Below are 19,960 nucleotides of genomic sequence, written 5' to 3' on the forward strand. Positions count from 1 at the left end.
AACAAATAAAATGTCATGTCTTCACCCAAGGCCAGAAGTAAGAGCAGGAGAGCGAATTCTAGAACAACCAGGGCTACATAGAGAGAGACCAAAGTTTATACATAGAGTGAAACAAAGAAAAGAAAGTCATGGCTCCACTAAGAGACAGAAGGCAGACCAGGAGGAAGTAGCTTTCCTTAGGAGGCCTTAGTAGTTCTCTGAACCTCCACTTTTTCATATGGTAAGTGGGAGTCCAGGTCCATCTTCATTAGCTTCCAGGCCTGCTAATTCCTATCTCTGTCTTCCTTACTCCAACATTGCAGACAATCCAATAGCTAATATAAAATCTGAACAACTCTGAGCGCTGATTCGATGCCACAGGTATGAAATTCCACAGTGGACTTCATGTGAAGTCAGAAGCATAGACTTACCAAAAATAATATATATAGTTATCTTCAGGCTGTACGTATAAGGGATATATAACAAAAATGTCTTTGTATTTAAGGTTGGCAAATATTAAAACATCTGAAAAGAAATCCAAAACAACTTCTGTCTAAAGCATTTGGGATAAGAGATACCTATGTAGTAGATGCAGAACAGTCTAGGTGACCATTTACACATATGTGTGAGAGTTACCTTGGGTTAGCATTCCCACTGCTCCAAGAATTACATTTCTTATTCTAGCCCAGGGGCATACCTCTATGATTTGAGAGGGCTGGAAAATCCCCAGTTACAAGTTAGTCTGTGGATTTGCACACAATCTGTTTATGTGATAGAATGGTATCTTTGTATTCAGTATACAGATTACAAAAGTTTGCATTTAATGAGAATTACCTACAGGCTGAGTATGCTTCACCAAAATGGAAAATGCTCCAAGTCTGAAACACAGGAAGCGTATGTCACCCAAAAAGTTTCATGTTTTAGAGCATTTTAAAATTTCAGATCAATTATATTGTAAAGCCTATTCAAATATTTAAAATATGAAAAACTCTAAAATTGGAAACAGCATTTCAGATAATGGGGTTTTATATCATTCATCTTCTCTGTGGAGCTGTTGAATTCTGGCAGCCCTTCCTTTTCCTTTGGTATCTAGACATAATTGCACCCCTGAAATCAGTGAGTGCATCCTTCTTTCCCATGGTGTCACATTTGCATGTTCATAAACTTTTAAAGCATAGTATGCTTTGTGGTTGTTTTTATGTTAACCAGTTTTACAGTTGTGATGACGATATTTGTCATTTAGTAAGTAATTTCTGTTATTGTACACAGTGCTGTATACTCATCATCACTATTTCCAACCCTTTTTTTCATGCCCAACATGAGTTGCCTTTTGTTAACCTTTGTATTGCCTATTCTAGTTAGATCACATAAATGGGATTACATAGTGATTGGCCTCTAGTGTGTGACTTATTTTGACAACTATCAAATGTTTTCCTGTAACATTTTTTGTATGATTTTCAACTTTACATAGTGACTCCATTCATACCTGTATTGATATTCTTTAATTAACAATTTTTATTTGAAAATTTATGGGATTTTTACTTTTTTAAAAGCTTTGTTTCCTTTTTTACGTGTGTGAGTATTTGACTGGCATGTGTGCCTGTACTACGTTGAGTGCTCAGTGTCTGTGGAGGTCAGAAGAGGCTGTTAGACCCCCTGGAATTAGGGTTACAGATGGTTGTGAGTCATCATGGGTTCTGAGAACCAAACTCAGGTCCTCTGGAAGAGCAGCAAATGCTCTTAACCACGAAGCCTTCTCTCCAGCCTCAAGAGTGTGACTTGTGGCTGAGACTGCTGTGTACTCTTATAGTTACCGTGGCTGTGTTTTTGGTGTCAGGTTTATGCCCCTCACTGACTGACTTGGGCATCTTTTGTCTGTTCTTTTTTTTTTTTTTTTTTTAGTATTTACTTATTGTCTGCATGTACACCTGCACCAGATCTCATTACAGATGGTTGTGAGCCACCATGTGGTTGCTGGGAATTGAACTCAGGACCTTTGGAAGAACAGTCAGTGCTCCTAACCTCTGAGCCATCTCTCCAGCCCCCTTGTCTGTTCTTTTTGCCATTTGAGATTTCTAGGAAATTGTTAAATGTGTTTTGCAGCTTCCAAGCAATACTTTGAAAAGTATCCGGGAGATCATGAACTTCTTTGGGAAGTTGAAGGTGTGGGTCATTGGCATCAGCGGATACCAGTCACCAGAGCATTACAGAGAGAAGCAATTAAAGTTACAGGTGAGACTGGTAGGATATGGGACTGTTTAAAAAGGAGCAACCCATAGTGGTGGTGCCTTATACCTCAGTGATGTGACCTTTCTGGGTGCAGACCCCCTTTTAAAGTTTGGAGTTTTAATTATGCTTTTACTTATGAGTCACTAATAAAAAACAGGTGTAGAGGCAGCTGGAGAGATGCCTCAGCATTAGGAACACTTGTTGCTCTTTTAAAGGACTGGCCTCAATTCCCAGCACCCACACGGTGGCTGTTATATCTCCAGTTCCATGGGGTCTAACACCTTCTTCTGACCTCCTCCGTGGGCACCAGGTACACACATGGTGTGTACATACCTGCTGGCAAATGTAAAATTAAAAAAACAAAAGATAAAAGCTAAAACAGACCTAGACTAGCCTAAACATTGAAATAGCCCAATGGGATTTGGGAGTAAAAAATAAGTATATTAATGAAGAAGCAAGGGTTAGGCTTTCTGGGTCAAAGGATTAGTTTAAGTATTATAAAGGAAAGACATGTCATACCTAGATTCTTGATTCTTTTTTATCTGTGCTGCTCTTAGGAGCCTGTGAAAATAATGTACTTTAAAATGAAAATCAAATATGATTGGCTCATAATTTAAATTTTTTTTCTATATATAGAGATTTCTCAATATGAAGCCAAAAGACCTGTATCTGTAGAATATGGCCTTGCTGCTGTATCAGAATATGAACCTGAAATGGAAGACAGCCAATCTAGTGAAATGCAGGTATACTCTTTGACTATCATAGGAAATAGTAATGTTTTTGTGTCCTTTGTTTTTGCTGTTTGTTGTGGTGACAGTGAGCATTGAGCGTGGGGCCTGGTGTATGTTAGGCAAGTGTTTCACCAGAGTTATCCCTGGCCCAGCCACCTGTTTACTATTTGTTTTGGGGTGGGTCTCATCAAGTTGCGTTATTCTAGCCTGGCCTTAACCCTTAAACTGTCCTGCCTTAGCCTTAGGACTAGTTCAGACTGTATTTACACTCTGAGGCCCAGCTAAAGTTCAAACATTACAGTTTATTCAACAGATTTAGGAAACTCCAGCTGCATTTGTTTTCTTGGTGGCTTCTATCAATTGATTATTAAAGATTTAATGCTCTTTGAAAACATTTATAATGATGTTTACAATATTACAAGCTAATTAAAACTAATTTAAAGCTGGGCAGTGATGTACACACCTTTGATCCCAGCACTGGGGAGGCAGAGGCAGGTGGGTCTCTTTAAGTTCAGCCTGATCTATAGAGTGAGTTCCAGGACAGCCAGAGCTACACAGAGAAACCCTGTCTTGGGGGGGGGGGAAGAAAAAAGAAAAATAACCTAATTTAGGATACATATGAAAGAAAAAAATATATACTCCTACTACCCAGATTGTTAGCCACTGTTAGTTTTTTTTTTTTCATGTATATGTAATACAATTTTTACTCCATGTCTTAGTTGACACATGAGTTGACTGTAGAGCCGGCGTGCTAGTGCATGCCTTTAATCCCAGCACTCAAGGAGGCAGAGGGCAGGTGCATCATTGTGAGTTTGAGGCCAGCCTGGTCTACAAAGCAAGTCAGCCAAGGCTAAACAGAGAAGCCCTGTCTGGAAAAACAGAAAAAGAAAAGAAAAGATTTCTAACCTTTCTAACGATAACACACATAGTAGAACTACTGAAAACTCCGTTTTTATTTTTCTATATATTCCTGTATTTAGAACATTGTCATGAGTCACTGTCCCTGTTCCTTCTCTTTAGTTGTTTGTTGTTGAGACAGTGTCTAAATGGGCTGTCCTGACTGGCCTGGAACTCATGGAGACCTACACGCTTCTTGGACTGTGTGCCGCCATGCCCGGCAGAGCCTGCTCTCTTTATGCCACAGTCTGTACTCCTCAGAGCCATATCCACCCACTGCCTTCAGTTACTACAAAAGCAAGGAGAACCAGGAATTTTGTTTATTTTAATATAAAGCCAAACACTTTTAAATGTCATTTGATTGAGAAACTGTTGAGGTGATAGTCTGTCATAAGCTTAATAGCATAAATTGTATATTCTGTCATTTTTGAAGTTCATATTCTTCATACTATTTAATGTTTTAGTTCAAGAAAACTTTGTAGCCACCTAGTAGTTTTAGTTAGACTACATGGTTTATTCTTGCTTTTACTTATTTGTGTACATAAATCATTACATGTATTTCTCTTTGAATCTCTTTATCTTTTCATTTTTATCTTTCTAGTTGAATAATAGACTTCCTGAGGACAAGATTTTTATTATGCATTTGCCACAGTTAACTACCATAATTAGGCTTTAAATTTTTCATTACTACATATATACGTATGTTTACACAGTACAATGTGAAATTTTATTACGTACATTATGTGTATGATTGGATTTGGATAATTTGCATACCTGTTGCCTCAAAACACTTGCAATTACTTTATTGGTATCTTTCAAATGCACATAGCTCTACTAGCTGTTCTGAAATACAGTATCAGTTCTTGTCAACCTTAAATAGATCTTTTGACATCTGTGCTTATCACGTTGTAGTTGAGTAAGTGTAGAATGGTAAATGAGTGGATGGTGTTTTGTAATGGAGTAGGCGTCAGCATGAAGTGGACATTCAGAGGCATGGTTCTTGTATACATGAGAGAACTAGTTGATCCCTTGTTGGAAAAATAAACTACAGGATACTAGTTGTTATTGTCGCAAAGATTGAAGGTATATAGCTAAAGGATGATTTAAGGACAGGTGGGAGTTCTACGGAAAGGGTTGCTAGGGCATTTTAGGAGATAACATGTAAAAGAAATAACATTTAAAGTGAAAGAGTTATCAAAAAGTTTTTTAGTTTGCATTCTCTACAGTGATAAGGTGTTTATTTAAGGTTTAAGCAAAGTTTGTCATGGGAAGCATTATTTTATTGGGTGTGAAGGGTCAGATAGGATGCAGTGGGAATACTTGACCAGTGAGGAAGCTGTTGGAATTGTTCAGATTAAGATGATAAAGGCCTGGGTAAAGCAGTGCTGATAGGACAGGATAGTTCCGAGTTAGCCTTCATTTAAAATCAGCAAGCTTTGTGATTGCTTGAATGAGGGCTAGAAAGACCTCATTACTATTTCTTGTGTTTTAACTAGAGTGACTGTAATTGTTGTTGCCATTAATATAGATAAGGAATAAAGTCGGGAATTTATCTTTAGCTAGGTTTAATGTGAAATCAGAGGAACCATTTATTTGGAGATACTTGCTTTGGAAATCAAGGTAGAAGTTGGGGAACTTTAGTTGTATGTTTAAAAACATTAGCAGTAGATACCTGGGTGAAGCTAGCATGCTAAACAAAACAAAACCCAACAACAAAACCCCCAAAGCACCAAAACCAAACACCCCAGCAGAACAAATAGGTGTGACCATTTCAGATCCTCGGATAAGTTCTTAGGCTTATAATGAAGAAAGACTATAAATTTAATTTTGAAGGTAGATTTTGTAACAAAAATTACTGTTTGAATACAGTTAAATATTTTTTGAAAGTATGAACGAAATAGGTCCATAGTGAGAAAGGATAGCTTAAAACATTAGATTTTAATCTTTATCTCTATTTTAGATCCATTCCCTAAAAGATGCCTTTGCTAGCACTTCTGAAGGTAAGAAAACCAGCTGTTCTCTTAGTAAGTGTTCTAGCTTTGGGCTCTCTCCTCATGCCACCACGGCCCCTGGTTTTACTGTGTGTGAACACTGAGGGTGCTGTTGAACCCCCCCGTTCTTGTCACATAGGGATCATAATGTCTGCCTCACTCCCCCCAAGTTAGTAAGAGAGCGCATAAAGGAAAGTGCAGAAGCAGAGTAAACCTCATGTAGGGATATGAGGAGTGAACATTGACAGTTACTTTATAATGAAAACAAAGCTGACATTGTTTTTGTAGCTTGATCTGAAGGAAGGAGCAAAACTGTAATGGGACAGTGGGTGGGTTAATCTACTGTAGTTTTTGCATTTCTGTGTGTCTTAATAGGTAGTCCTTTCCATGCATAGTGAAAGGCATTTCTACTGGTTTTCTCTCAGGTCTCGAAAAGACACCCGTTTCCACTCGCACGCGAAGCGGTCACCTAAAACGACCGAAGATTGGAAAGCGGTTTCAGGATTCTGAATTTAATAGTTCTCAAGGTGAAGATGAAAACAGTGCCCAGACTTCACCTACCGCTCCAATGAACAAGTAAGGAAGACATGATATTTCTTTCAGATTATTTCATGTATTATTGCTTCTATACTGTTGGTATCTGTTAGTCAGGAAGGCGGAGCTGCCTTTTGCTGGTGCAGCAGTTAGCCTTGTCTAGGGTTTGCTTTTTGTCTGTGCTGCAAGACTATTGATCAGGCTTCCCAGGAGTGTACTATCTGAACATTGTTATGAAAAGCGCTGGCAAGTAAGAGGCTGGAATGTATGTGCAAATCCAGAATATTCTAGTCATTGTGTTCTCCCAGAAAATTCATTGTCATCAGCTCTGAATTTGATAGGATAGGTTTTAGTAATCCTGACGCTTAAAGCCTGTTTTTTTTGTTGTTGTTGTTTTGTTTTTTTTAAATAAGTTACTTTATAATGAATCCACTCTACCTGGGCTACTGGACATAGTTTGTAGGTTAGTGATAACCCCAAAACTACAGTCAGTTCTTCCAGAGCCTTGGCAGTCAGCAGAGTCAACAGAGCGCTGAGTAAGCGTTTATCTTCAGACCGGACATGGTGGTTCATGCCCCACGACTTGGGAGGCTGAGAATGTGAGGCTATCTTGTACTGTATGGTAAATCTCTTTCTGAAAAAGGTGAAAATGATGAAGTTTCTCCTATTTTATTTTTCAGTTTTTGAAGGAGGCTTTCAGTGTTCTGAAACTTGCTTTATGGCCATTTCCTCTGCCTCTTACTACAGGCGTCCAGCACAGTATCAAGTTTATATAGTACAGGGGGATCGAACCAAGGGCTTTGTGTATGCTTCATGAGCTCTCTACTGAGCCATCTCCATAGCCCTTCCTTAGCATCTAATGAAAACCAAGATTTTATATTTTATATTAAAATTAGACTACCAACCATTCAGTTTAATCATTTAGTTAATTTATAGCTTTGTCATTTTAGATGCCAAATTATTTACTCAAAAAAATCTTGTCAATTTGACTATGTAAATAATTTTAGATTGGGATAATTAATAAAATGTTTACATTAAAGATATAAATAAATACATAAATCTCAAAATGTATGAAATGAATAATAGGTTTAGATAATTATGCCTTATTCTCACAAGCTATTATTTAATGTAATGACTTTTACGTTTGAATTTTTAAGGTTTGTGTGTATGTGTGTGAGTGTGTGTGTGCATGTGGGTACCTGTGAGCTTATGCAGCATCCAGAAGAGAGCACTGGGTGTCCTCTATCACTGTCTTCTGTTCCTTTAGGGCCGGGTTTTCAAAGATGAGTAGAAATGCATAAGCACGGTTAGGAGCGACTTTAGATGCAAGGCCTCCCAGCCAAGCTCTTCAGGCTCAGTATGCTGATGCTCGACCGTCTCTTTGTTTGGTTTTGATTATTTTTGCGTGGTATGGCAGACATAGAACCCAGGGCCTCACACATGTAGTTTCTCTGTGTAGTGCTGACTATTCTGGCACTCACTCTGTAGACCAGGCTGGCCTCAAGCTCACAGAGAACCTCCTGTCTCTGTCTCCCAAGTGCTGGGGTTAAAGGCATGCAACATCTCTCCCCACTTCCGTATTACACGAGTTCTTTCATACACAGTTAATGCGTTTACTTCTTTCTACCCTTCCCTCTCCCCCTTGTAACTCTTCCTGTGTTTTTCTCCAACTCTATCTCATTTTTATTCAAGCAACCATATTCAACTCCCTGACCACCATAGGCTTGTGGCCATATCATAATGCATTTAATCCAACTTTAAAAGTCACCATAAATTTTCAGTTTCAGTACTTTAAAAGTCCAAAGTTCAAAGACACTCATGAGACTCGAGGCAATCTCCTAATTGTAATGCACCGGGGGCTCGGAGACACACACCTTGAATCCTAGCACTTGGGAGGCAGAGGCAGGTGGATCTCCAAGTTCCAAGCCAGCCTGGTCTACAGAGTCCAGGACAACTAAAGCTGCACAAGCTGTCTTGAAAAATCAAACCAAAACAAAACAACAAGGAGACAATAACAAAAAACAAACAAAACAAAAAAATTAAAAAAAAAAAAGAATTTTCCAGTTGTAACCCCCTGTAAAATAAAAAAGCAAATTACATAACATCAACATACTAGGCACAGAATATTCATTGAGAGAGGAAAGGGAGCATAGTGAGGAAATACTGGACCAAAGCAAAACTGAAACCCATCATGGAAAACGCCAAATCCTGTGGCTCTGTGTTTCATGCTGTTCCTTTTCTTTTTAAACTGTGTTTTGTATTCCTTTTTGCCCCGCTACTCTTTTTCGTTGTCAACCTGTATAAGCGTGATTATTAATAGCCACAGGGCAGAATGATTATTAAGATTTCAAGGCTGATTAGCCCGCCTTGACATCTCCTCTGCTGAAGAAATTGTGCCGTTATCAGTTTGGTGTCAAACAAGTTCTTAGGATGGGAGGCAGCCGCATTCTTTGCCAAAATATCAACAAGATATTAGCCAGGTTGCTAATACTCGTCCCCACTGAGGCCTCTTGAGTTGGGTCTCCACAGTTCATGTAGTTTTCTGTACTGCCGTCTTCCAATCGTCTACCGGGATGGACGGTAAAGCTCGCCTTACAGCATTCAACCATTTTCCTAGTCCAGAGTCCCAAAGTCTTCCATATTCCTTCAAGGAAAAAAAGGAAAACCCAAACCAAAAACACCCAAACTGGGTGGTCGTGTTTGTCACGGCAGTTGTCCATGCCATGGTCCCACTTTCCTAGCTCCTCTTCTGTTGGTGTGACAAAAGACCATGGCAAAGTCAACTTAAAACCACGGTTCACTTGGTTAAATTTCCAGAGGGGTAGGAGCCCGTCACTAGAATGGCCGAGAGTATGACAGGAGGCAGGGAAGTCTGGTTCTAGAGCAGCAGTCGAGAGCACATCCTAAACCTCAAACAGGAGGCTGAGAGCATACTAGGAGTCTTTTGAAACTTCGAGCCCACTCCCAACGACACACCTCCTAATCTTTCCCAAACAGTCTTACCAACTAGGCACTAAGAATTCAAACCTGGAGCTTGTGGGAGCCTTTACCTTTGAAACCACATAAGTATTTTCTAGTTCCATCCATTCACTTAAAAATTTCATTTTTCTTTACAGCTGAATAGGAATCCACGTTACATATTTATCCCATTTTCCCTTCCCATTCGTCAGCTGAAGGACATTTAGGTTATTTCCATTTCCTAGCTATTGTGAACAGAGTGGCGGTGAACATGGTAGAGCCCGATGCCAGGTTCTTAGGGCATATGTCAAGTAGCCAGTGCAGTGGTCATAGCTAGCACTTACGATTATGCACTAACAGTATTGGAAGTAAACTGTGATATATGTTCATTTCAGTAGAATAAATGAAAAGTCTAGTTTAAATAGAGAAGGTGGTGATGTTTGAACAAGCAAAAGGGACAAATTTATCAGAATGAAAAGATTAGCTTTGTACCTACAAGATCTAAAACTGATAGAATAACATTATTGATTATAAAATGTTACTTTGTTCAGAAGGGATTTTTTGTATGCCGAGGCAGGAGGATTGTGAGTCTCAAGCCATGTTGGACAATTTTAGTAAGACCCTTTTCAAAATAAAAAGGGCTGGGATTGTACATTGCTTGCTTAACTGTACAAGAGTTCCTGACTTCATCCACTGTATGGTCCCAAAAACGGGATCCTTGACATTTTACCTTGACCATAATAAGAAAAAGCAAGAATGATGCTGGTTTGTTGTCTAGACTAGAGTCCGCTGCACGTCCGTCAGAGAGCTCAGAAGAGTTCCTGGAAGAAGAACCAGAGCCGAGAGTGACCGAGTGTGAAGATGGGAGCAGCGATAAAGATGCACCGCCTGCCCCGGACACTCAGCCACGCCTGGACAGACAAGATGTGGACAAAGTAAGAAGAAGACATCCCCACCCACACACTGAGAGAGAAATGAGGCCATGGTTACAAGTTGTGTTGGTGGTTAAGGAAATGGACACATGGGCTGGGGTGTATAAAGCTAGGGAAATAATGATAGCCCTCAGTGCATGGGCAGAATAGACTGCCAGTGGAGTGACGCACACTTAACAGGAGCACGGGTGGTGGTGCCTTGTGGGGCCAGGGTTATTAGAAGACTAGAAAGTCGTGATTTGCATTTGGAGTTTCTATTTCTCACTGCAACTCATTTTCTGGAAAGATAGGTAAAGTAGTTACAAAACCAAAACAACACCCTAAAACAAAATAGATAAATCTTCTGTAGCTAGCCCAATCCTTTGGCTTGGTACTTGACCCCTTTATATGTTTATTAGCCTCTTCTCCTTTTTTCTCACCTTTACTCATTTGTCCGTCATTTTTGATATCTTCAGTTCTTTCTGTTGCATATATTCCTTGAAATTGTTTCATATGCACCTTCCTTTCTTGAAAACTCATCCACTTTCCTAGTGTATACAGTATAACAGTATCACCGATTTTCTGTTATTATTTTTTCATGTGTATGGGTGTCTCGCCTCCATTACATCTGTGAACCATGTATGTGCCTGCTGCCTGCTGCCTTTGAAGGTCAAAAGGACCCAGGCAGGCATGGTGATGCACACCTTTAATTCCAGCACTTGGGTCTGAGTTTCAGGCCAGCCTGGTTTACATAGTTCTAGAACAGCCAGGACTATGTAGAGATTCTGTCTGAAAAAAACAAAATAGAAGGCCTGAGAGTCCCTGGAATCAGAGTTACAGACAGTGGTGAGTTGTGTGTTCATGCTGCTAATTGAATGTGGGTCCCCTGGAAAAGCAGCCAGCTCGGAACTGCCAAGCATCTCCTCTTGCCTCCTGCCGGTTTTCTTAAGTCAGTGCGCTGCAGCCTTTGCTCTCTCTACTTTATGAAACTATATTTTCATATGGAATTTTTTTTCTTTTAGGAAACTGGGGAAAAGAAAAGCACATCCTTTGAGGGGAAAATGAATGTTTATAGTTTTTTTCCCCTCTTAAACTGTAATATAGTGTAGTATGTTGTGAGACAGTGTATGTCATATAACCTGTCTCATCCGGCAAGACATTGAGCATATGTTACTACAGCGCCCCCGTGACAGCACCGCTGTAATTCTAGTGGTTTCTCCTACTTGGGGTGACAGAATGCTTTACCTTCCTCAAAGTTCTTTAGTTTCCTGGATGTGTATTATGTCCCTGTGACTGCATATATGTTTGAAACATGCTTTTTTTCCTCCTTAATATGTATATTCTGGGAGGTTGTTTTCCCTTTTGATCTTTGGCTTGTTGCCTCTTTTGTGGTGTGGGGGTGCATGTGCGCATGTGCACACATGTAAAGGCCGGAGAAGGATGGTGGTTCTCTTCCCTTTCTGTCTGCCTTAGTGCTGAGATAGGGTCTTTCACTGAGCTGAAGCTTGCCTTTATCTAGACTGGCTGGCTAGAATGGTTGACCAGTGAGCCTAGGATCCATTTATCTCCGGTTCCTACTGCTGGTAGTTACAGGAACAAGCAGCCCCGTGTCCATATTTTTTATGTGGATGCTGGGGATTTGAACTCAGGTCTATCACCTTACATACCTAGTGCTCCTTACTAACTGAACTCCTTCCCAACCTTAGGTCTAGATCTACAGAGTCACTTGCCTACTGCATTTCTGTCACCCTAAGTCCAATAATACTTCTGTTGATTTGTCATTTATTTTTTATTGTGTATATGTGGTTATATTTGTGTGTGAGCGTGTGCATATTCGTGCAGGTGCCCACAAGAGTGTGCTGAATCCTCTGAAGCTATCATTACAGTTAGTTGTGAACCACTTAACATGGGAGCTAGGAACCGAACCTACTCCTGTCCTGCAAAAGCAGTACTCTTAACCTTTAAGCCATCTTAATTCTTCTGTGTTGAGTCTACTTCCCTGTTTTGTTCATTCTGTTCTCAAATCTAGAACTTGAAGGGCTGACTTTTTCCTTTTCTTTGCTTCTTTTTTTGTGACCACAGGTTTCTCCCCCCAGCCCCCCGCCCCCAAACACAGTTTTATCTTATGTTCTGTCTTTCTCATTTTCTTCCCCTTAACATTTTCCCACTCTGGTTGGTTCTTCTGTGAGTTTTCTGTAATCACCTTCAGTGTGTAACCAGCTCTGTGTACCGCGTGGTATAATAGTGATGTCTTAGTTCAGGTTTCTGTTGCTGCAACAAAACACCACGACCAAAGGGCAGGTTTGGGAGGAAAGCGCCTTTTCAGCTTACACTTCCAGCTCATAGTCCTTCATTGGAGGAAGTCGGGGCAGGAACTCAAGCAGAGCTGGAACCTGGAAGCAGGAGCTGACACAGAAGCCATGGAGGGGTGCTACTCACCGGCTTGCTCCCCATGGCTTGCTCAGTCTGCTTTCTCATAGAACCAGGACCATCCAGGGATGGCCCCACCCATGTGGGCTGGGCCTTCCATCATTGATTACTAATTGAAAAAATGCCTTGCAGCTGGATCTCATGGAGGCGTTTCCTCATCTGAGGATCCTTTCACTCTGATGGCTTTAACTTGAGTCTAGTTCACACAAAGCCAGCGAGTACGAGTAAGATACATATTAATGATAGAAAACATTCTCTCCCTCCTCTCCTTATTTGTGAGACAGAATCTCCTTTTCTATAAGCCAGGCTCACCTTAGAATTAGACTCTCCTCAAACTTGTAATTCTCCTACTTTAGTCTTCTAGGTACTAGGATTATAGGCATACCCCAAGATCACCCTGAAAATTTTTTATTTTAGAAAAGTTTTCTTTTGGAAAAGTTAAGTATAATTTAAACATCTCTTTTGGAAAACTTTGGTGGTTTTGTTTGCTTGCGTTGTTTTTGTTTGTTTTTTGTTTTTTTTTTTTTTGAGGCAGGGTTCTCTACAGAGCCCTGGCTGTCCTGGAGCTCACTATGTAGACCAGGCTAGCCTTGAACTCAAGGTGACCCACTTGCCTCTGCCTCCCTAATGCTGCTTTTAAAGGTGAGTGTCTCCATACCCAGGAGAAAGGTTTTCTTTTATATGCTTTCAGGAATCTAGTATTGGATTTAATTTCAAATGGTCATGTATGTTAGTTTTCTAATTTTTAAAAATGGTAATAGTATACCATCTGGTTATTAGACTATTATTAGGAATTTGAAATATTTAACATCAAATAGATGTAAATTAGTAAATATTAGGAGAAAAGCTCAAAAATTGGAAGGTTTGTGCCATCAGATCACTTTTCTGTACTTTAATAATATGAAGCAAAGAACTGATTGTTCAGAAATCACTCTGGGTTGACTGAGCTAGCTGAGACTAGGATTTTTGTTTTCCCTGCAAGAAGCAAGTAGACCTAAGTTTTCACAGGACTGGTAGTGCCCCTCTGTCTGGCATGGTAAGCTATCTAAGCATAGCCCCAACTTCCCTGGTGGTGAGCAGCTGGCAGTGTTTCACAGAGCTGGTATTAAGTCTCAGCTTGCTCTATTGCCTCTTTACTGAAGTTCATCCCATAATTGTCCTGAAAGAAGGACTAGACAGAAGGAACAGGATCTTTTCCCTGAATCTTAGACCCACATTGCATAACCCCTGGGCATCCTGGCCTCTCCCTGTTACCAGGGTATAGCAGGAGTGTGCAGTCTAGTCCTTGGGGATTCATTACTTTGCTGAATCCCTCCGCCTTCAGCAAATCTGTTCTTTAATACTCTATATTGTTTTAAATCTGTTGTGAATCTTCATGGATGAGAAGTAGGGACTGAGAGTGGACCTAATTTGAACAATCATCTATAATCAAATCCTGACTTTCCCTCTTGGTGTAGGACTCTGCATTAGAGCCTGTGAATGGTGAGGTAATGGATGATGCCGTTAAGACCTCACTTGTAACTGAAGAGGAAGACTCCACCAGTGAAGGTCTTGAAGAAGAGTTAAAAGTTGCACCTTTTAATTCCAGCGGAGAGACTGTGAATCTTGTTCCACTGGTAGCAGAATCTTCAAAAGCTTCTGAGGCTATACCAGAGAAGGTAAGGCAGAAATGACCTTACTTTTCATAGGTAAAGTTTGCCAGTATTGGTGCAATTAGGTAGATGGTAGAGGGTTCAGAATCTTTTCCTCCACCGTTAACATGTAGTCCTTTAGGAAAATGTTTATTTCAAGCATAAATTTTTATATTTGCCTTTCAAGGTTCAAATCTACTCCCACCTCACATCATATCTACTATATTGTAACAAAGTGAGGTACTGTTCTCCAATAACAAAATGTTTTTTAAGTTCCGTAGACAGGCTAATGGAAAATTTGGTATAGTATTTAAATCAATTTGGTTAGTTCGAACTGGCTAAAAGACAGAATAGCAATGCTTTCTAAATGTCTTGCTGAAGTTGGTGACTAGAACTCCTATCGCCTTTAATGGTATTGTCTAATGAAAGCAGTCAGACTTTTCTAGCTCCAGGAGCATTAAAACTTAGAGGCAGTTGATGGTTCGGTAGGATCTTAAAGCTTAAAGTCTTAGATACTCTGAGGCAAAATTATTTCTTCTAAGTTTATTGTGTTAAATTCACCATGAGACAATTTTAAAGAAATTGACTTGGACTTAGAATATATATTCATGCTTAACAAAGATAATGAGTTCTGAGTTCTTGACACAGTAGTTCAATGATTGTATGAGAATGAGTCATTTTAGAACTGTAGTAAAACTCTTTACTGAGCTTTGTTTTATTATGTTTTTTTTTCCCCCCAGACTTCACCTGTTACTGACTCAGAAATGTTGCCAGATCAAGGCCCATCTGATGATAAAGGATTTATTACAGAAAAACTGTCTCTAGTTTCAAAAAAGAAAACACATTTGGGGAGCTCAGACAGTGTTGCCACTGTATCAAATGAAGAAAAGTCTGACAGTGATTTTCCAAATTCTGTAGCAGCAGAATTTCCTGAGGAACCAGTCTCTGAGAATTTAACACCCACCATGACTTCCTCATTGGAAGATCAGGGTGAGGAAGGGGCACCTGAGGCCCAGGAGCCATCTGCTGCTCAGAGTTCTCTGATAGAAGTAGAACTTGAAGATGTGCCCTTTCCACAGAATGCAGGACAGAAGAACCAGTCAGAGGAGCAGTCAGAAGCGTCATCTGAGCAGCTGGACCAGTTGGCACCGTCAGCAGAGAAAGCTGTGGACAGCAGCTCCGAGGAGATAGAAGTGGAAGCACCTGTCGTAGATAGGCGCAGCCTGAGAAGAAAGGCCAAAGGGCATAAAGGGCCTGGCAAGAAGAAAGCCAAGCTGGCCTAAAGGACAAAGAAACGAAACGCAGACGATAAATCCTCTTCTCTGTAACATAGTTCTTGTTTTTAAATCATGGGAATTGATAAACAGCATGGGGCAAAGGACAAATTGCAAAATTTCATGATGAACTCTTTTTTTTCCATTCATTTATTTACTTTATTTTATTTAGTATAGTGTAAAAGAGGGTAGATGGGCTGGGAGGTTGATAGAGAGCCTGTGGGTCAAGAGGAAGGGCTGTCTTCCCAGGCTGGAGTGAGGAAGATTCTTTTGTGTGTGTGATTTGTGCCTTGGGAAGGAGGGCCAGTCAGTCCAGATGGGCTGGGGTGTAGTCTGTGGCCTTATCGAGAAGAACCCATCTTCTGGCCCTGACTTTGACCCTGGCCTCTCTCCTGATTCCCTTGCAGATCGTGCTGGGAGATATTTTTAGTGAAAGTATTTCATGGTTGCTATATGCTGAGAGCCCTTTCTGCTCCTTCCATGAGCCTTCAGTTGGCCATGAAGGTGTAGATGGGAGCCACACACTGCTGGACCCCTCTTCCAGATGCCTACTTTGAACTTCTTTACACATGGAGGTTTTCTCTTTAGGACTAGGATTCATCATTCTTCTTAATTTTTCAGGCTATTTTCTGTAAGTAACTTATTTTATGAACCATGGGTCAGTTTTGAGAATCCATGTCATATTTTTTTCAGCAGGTAGAACATCTAACTATTGATATTTTAAAACTACAAATTAAAAGAACTAGTACACTTTGATCATAGAAACCTTTTATACTACGGGTTTTAATGGTAAAACTTGGTGAGGGTTCTCAAAGTTTTATCTTAGTATCAAAAACAATCTCCATTTTTAAAGTGCAGGCATATGTAAACAAAACAAATCCATGTCAATAAATATAATCTCAAGTGAGAGGACAAACATAGTTTATGGTCATTGGCTTATGAAGATTGTTGTAGTTATTTCTTACTATCAGTTGTAGATGCAGTTTCTTCAGCTTATGTGGAGAGGTACACACAGTCTAGACTTTGTATCTTCTGATGATAACAGTAACAGTATTGTTAGATTTAACTGTGGCACATGGATACATAATTTAAAACTCCAGCTGATGTATTAGTTTGCTATATTTTTTCTCTGTATATTTGCAGATGCTGAAAAGCTTGAGTACACTTTTTAATCTGCTAAACACCTCAAGTAGTTGAATTTAGCATATAGTTTAATTTGGACTGTGGTCCTGATCAGTTACTACAAGTATATGCCCTTAGCTAGACCTCTTTTATTCTGCTGCTGCTCACTCACTGTGATTCTTGTCCAAAGATTTCCATCTAGCTTACCAGCCGTTCTGTCCATTTTTGGATAGGTTTAGAACTGTACCCCACCATCTTTAGACCTAGATCATAAGCGTAAAACTGCCCTGAGTTATACAAAAGCCTAAGTTCTGTCAGGTTCTGCTGTCCCTTTGGGTCGGACATATGCTTTAGATGTATTCTGAGTGCTGGTTGCAAGCTACCCCTATGAGTACTTTATTTCCATGGCAAGAGCATTTGATATTTTAGAGAAACTTTTTTTCCTTGACAGTAGGAATGAACAAAATGGTTATTAGACTCCATAGAAAATTTATCAGTAGTACTGTGATTAGTACTTCAATTGGATATTATTTTTGAGACCATTTAGTTTTTGAAACAGTTTGAACCTTGTGAGACAAATGCTGGGATTTTGTATCCTTATATTTGAGGTGCTGTGAGTTAATGTTCAGTTAATTTGGTCTTCACAGGTGATCTGGTGATGTCACGTCTTACATTTTATTTAGGGATGCTGGTATTTTAAGTCTTAATGAGTTACAGTCTTTAAACAGACCAAATACCCTTGTGTGATTGTAGAACACCTGCACATACCTGTTTCTTCAATTTCTGGTTAGAAGTTGTTAGATGATTTCATTCCAAGTGAAAATTATGCTTGGGACAATTTTTCTCAGTAAATGCTAAGTTAAAGAATAATTATGATTAACCCTGACTTTGCCAAATGCTGATGCTGTATTCATTTGGAGAAACTTTTGGTTAACATCTCAACTAGAAATAGTAACTGAAGAGTTTAAGATTCAGAAACTTACAATCTAATTTTCAGTTTAAATATATATTTAAAAATTTTTTTTTTTTTTTTTTTTGCTATTTGTTTCCCTTACATTCTTTAAATGTTTTTAAGAGATTGCATTCACTGGCAGCTCTGTGTGAATAGTCTCTAGAGCTAAAATTTTCACATATTACACTAGGGACTAGCAGTATAAACTTATACTTACCAAACTTGTTTGATATAAATGGAATTCAGAGAGATTTCAAACATTTTGTTCAGCACACAAGAAAATTTGTTACTTATTGTCTGTGACAGAAGTTAAAGTTTATAGATCCCAGAGGCCAGGTCACTGGAAAAATCTTTCATATTCAGTAACATGTTGATTATATAAACTTTGTAATAAAAGTTATGTTCAGTAGGGAATCTAAATAAACTTAAGTTTTTGCAAGGTATTAGGAGGACTTCTGTGATTTCAAGCAGCTGCTGAGTGTTCAGTCATATTCTATAGTCTCTTGAACTGGTACTTTTCTGAAGTTCCCTTCTGGTGTATATACATATATATTTCCTATGTAACATACAGCAGATGAGTATTCGCAAAATTTTAGTTCTACTTTCAAACTGAAACTATTAGACCACAGAAAAATGTAAGAATTTTACTGTAAAGCCCCTCTACCAGTTTTAAAGAAATGAAACGGCATGACTTTGAACGTCGGTCTTCTACATGTGCTCCCAGCCCATCGATTTGCAGAGTAAGGGGACATGTGGCCAGTGGTTGTCTGCTTTTAACAGGCGACCTCGTGTTTGCAGCATAAGGGTCTGATTTTAGAATAGGGTACCTTCAAGCCCTTTCCGTCAAATGAACGTCTGCTGGCGATTGTCTTCCTTTTGTGATTACTTTCTAGGGTGTGGTCACACCAGCAAACTCACACTTCAATGTAAATAATTTATACTAACACTACACATATGTAACTATTTTAGAAATCAGTTTCTGCCTTTCATGTCCATTAACAATCTGGTGTTTTTGGTGTGGTCTGTTACAGATGTCATGCTTGTTTTCATACTTCCTGCCATGCTATTTTGGTACAAGATTGTTTGCTGTTTTTAACTCTGAAACAATAAGCAAATGCACCTCAGCAATACTCACTGCTCACCTGAGGTCAGGCTTCCTTTCACTGTAACTTAGGCAAATAGACGTTACCCATTTTTATTGGTTGGAAACTGTTAATATCATTGTAAAAAGGGTCCTGAAGTGATGTGTCTGTACCAAATGGTCACTTCCAAGAAACTAGCCTTCCTTTTTGCTAACCATCTTTATACGTCCTAAAACTTAAAAAAGAAAATGTTATATTAAAATGTCATATTAATCAGAGTACCAAGTCTTGCTGGAGAACTTACGGTTTGTTTCCTTGCTAGGGTTTTTTCCCCCTTTAATGTTTAAAATAGTAATTAAACCTATATTTTGTGATTGTTTTCTAGTCTGTTAGTTTTAAATCCCCCCTCCACCCCCCCGTTTCATTCATGAAGAAGTGCTTAAGATACTGTGTTAGCCATTGAATAACTGTTAAAAGGCACAACTCATCACACTGGCTGTATTGCGAAGGCAGACTTAAGAAAATAAACAATTTAAAGCAAGTTGCCGACTACAGATTAATATACTCTCTGAAGCTCAAGGCCATGACCATATGATTCATACATCACAGGAGAGCGTGGATTACCTTATAACACCTAATGACCTTAGTCTCACATCTCAGGGCATTGGCAGTTTAGAATTATCTAAAACAATTTTTAACATCACTGTGGCAGTATAAATGCACTCCCTATTTTTAGAATAGACTATAGATTTACACTTGACTTCACTCAAGTACTGCATAAAGCATTAATTGTAAGTGAAAAAAATTTTCAGTCTAAATTTACCTTCCTGTATTTTTATTGTATTTTATTTACTTATTTTTGTTTTTGGAGACAGGGTTTCTCTGTGTACCGTTGGCTGTCCTGGGCTCACTTTGTAGACCAGGCTGGCCTCAAACTCCTAGAGATTCACCTGCCTCTGCCTTTCAGTGCTTCATTTTTTTAGGATTAATGGCAACAAAATGGAAAATATCTAATTAAATTTCCTAGCCTACTCAGTAATTGTTTTCATTGACCTTTAAGGGTCTTACAACTACACTGGTAGCCTGCACTGCAGCATGCCCACTCTTTGTTGAATGATTTAATTTTATTGTATGTACATTAGTGCGAAGGTGACAGATCCCTTGGAACTGACCTTACTGACAGTTAAAAGCTGCCACGTGGGTGCTGGGAATTAAATCAGCGTCCTCTGGGAGAGCAGC

General features: G+C 39.4%; 1 protein-coding gene across 7 annotated transcripts in view; it reads left to right on the forward strand.

Annotated features, from left to right (window-relative positions):
• Fam169a (family with sequence similarity 169 member A) overlaps positions 1-19,956 on the forward strand; it is a 50,953-nt gene extending 30,997 nt beyond the window's left edge. For all 7 annotated transcript variants that reach the window (XM_060385604.1, XM_060385605.1, XM_060385606.1 and 4 more), the window contains 7 exons: positions 2,083-2,211; positions 2,845-2,951; positions 5,797-5,836; positions 6,253-6,403; positions 10,098-10,254; positions 14,118-14,318; positions 15,032-19,956. In XM_060385604.1, coding sequence (XP_060241587.1) covers positions 2,083-2,211; positions 2,845-2,951; positions 5,797-5,836; positions 6,253-6,403; positions 10,098-10,254; positions 14,118-14,318; positions 15,032-15,574 — 1,328 coding nt within the window. In that variant the 3' untranslated portion in view covers positions 15,575-19,956. The remainder of the gene's footprint in view (positions 1-2,082; positions 2,212-2,844; positions 2,952-5,796; positions 5,837-6,252; positions 6,404-10,097; positions 10,255-14,117; positions 14,319-15,031) is intronic.
• The last annotated feature ends 4 nt before the right edge of the window (positions 19,957-19,960 follow it).

This window comes from Meriones unguiculatus, chromosome 6 (assembly GCF_030254825.1).
Source record: "Meriones unguiculatus strain TT.TT164.6M chromosome 6, Bangor_MerUng_6.1, whole genome shotgun sequence".
Lineage (NCBI taxonomy): Eukaryota > Metazoa > Chordata > Mammalia > Rodentia > Muridae > Meriones > Meriones unguiculatus.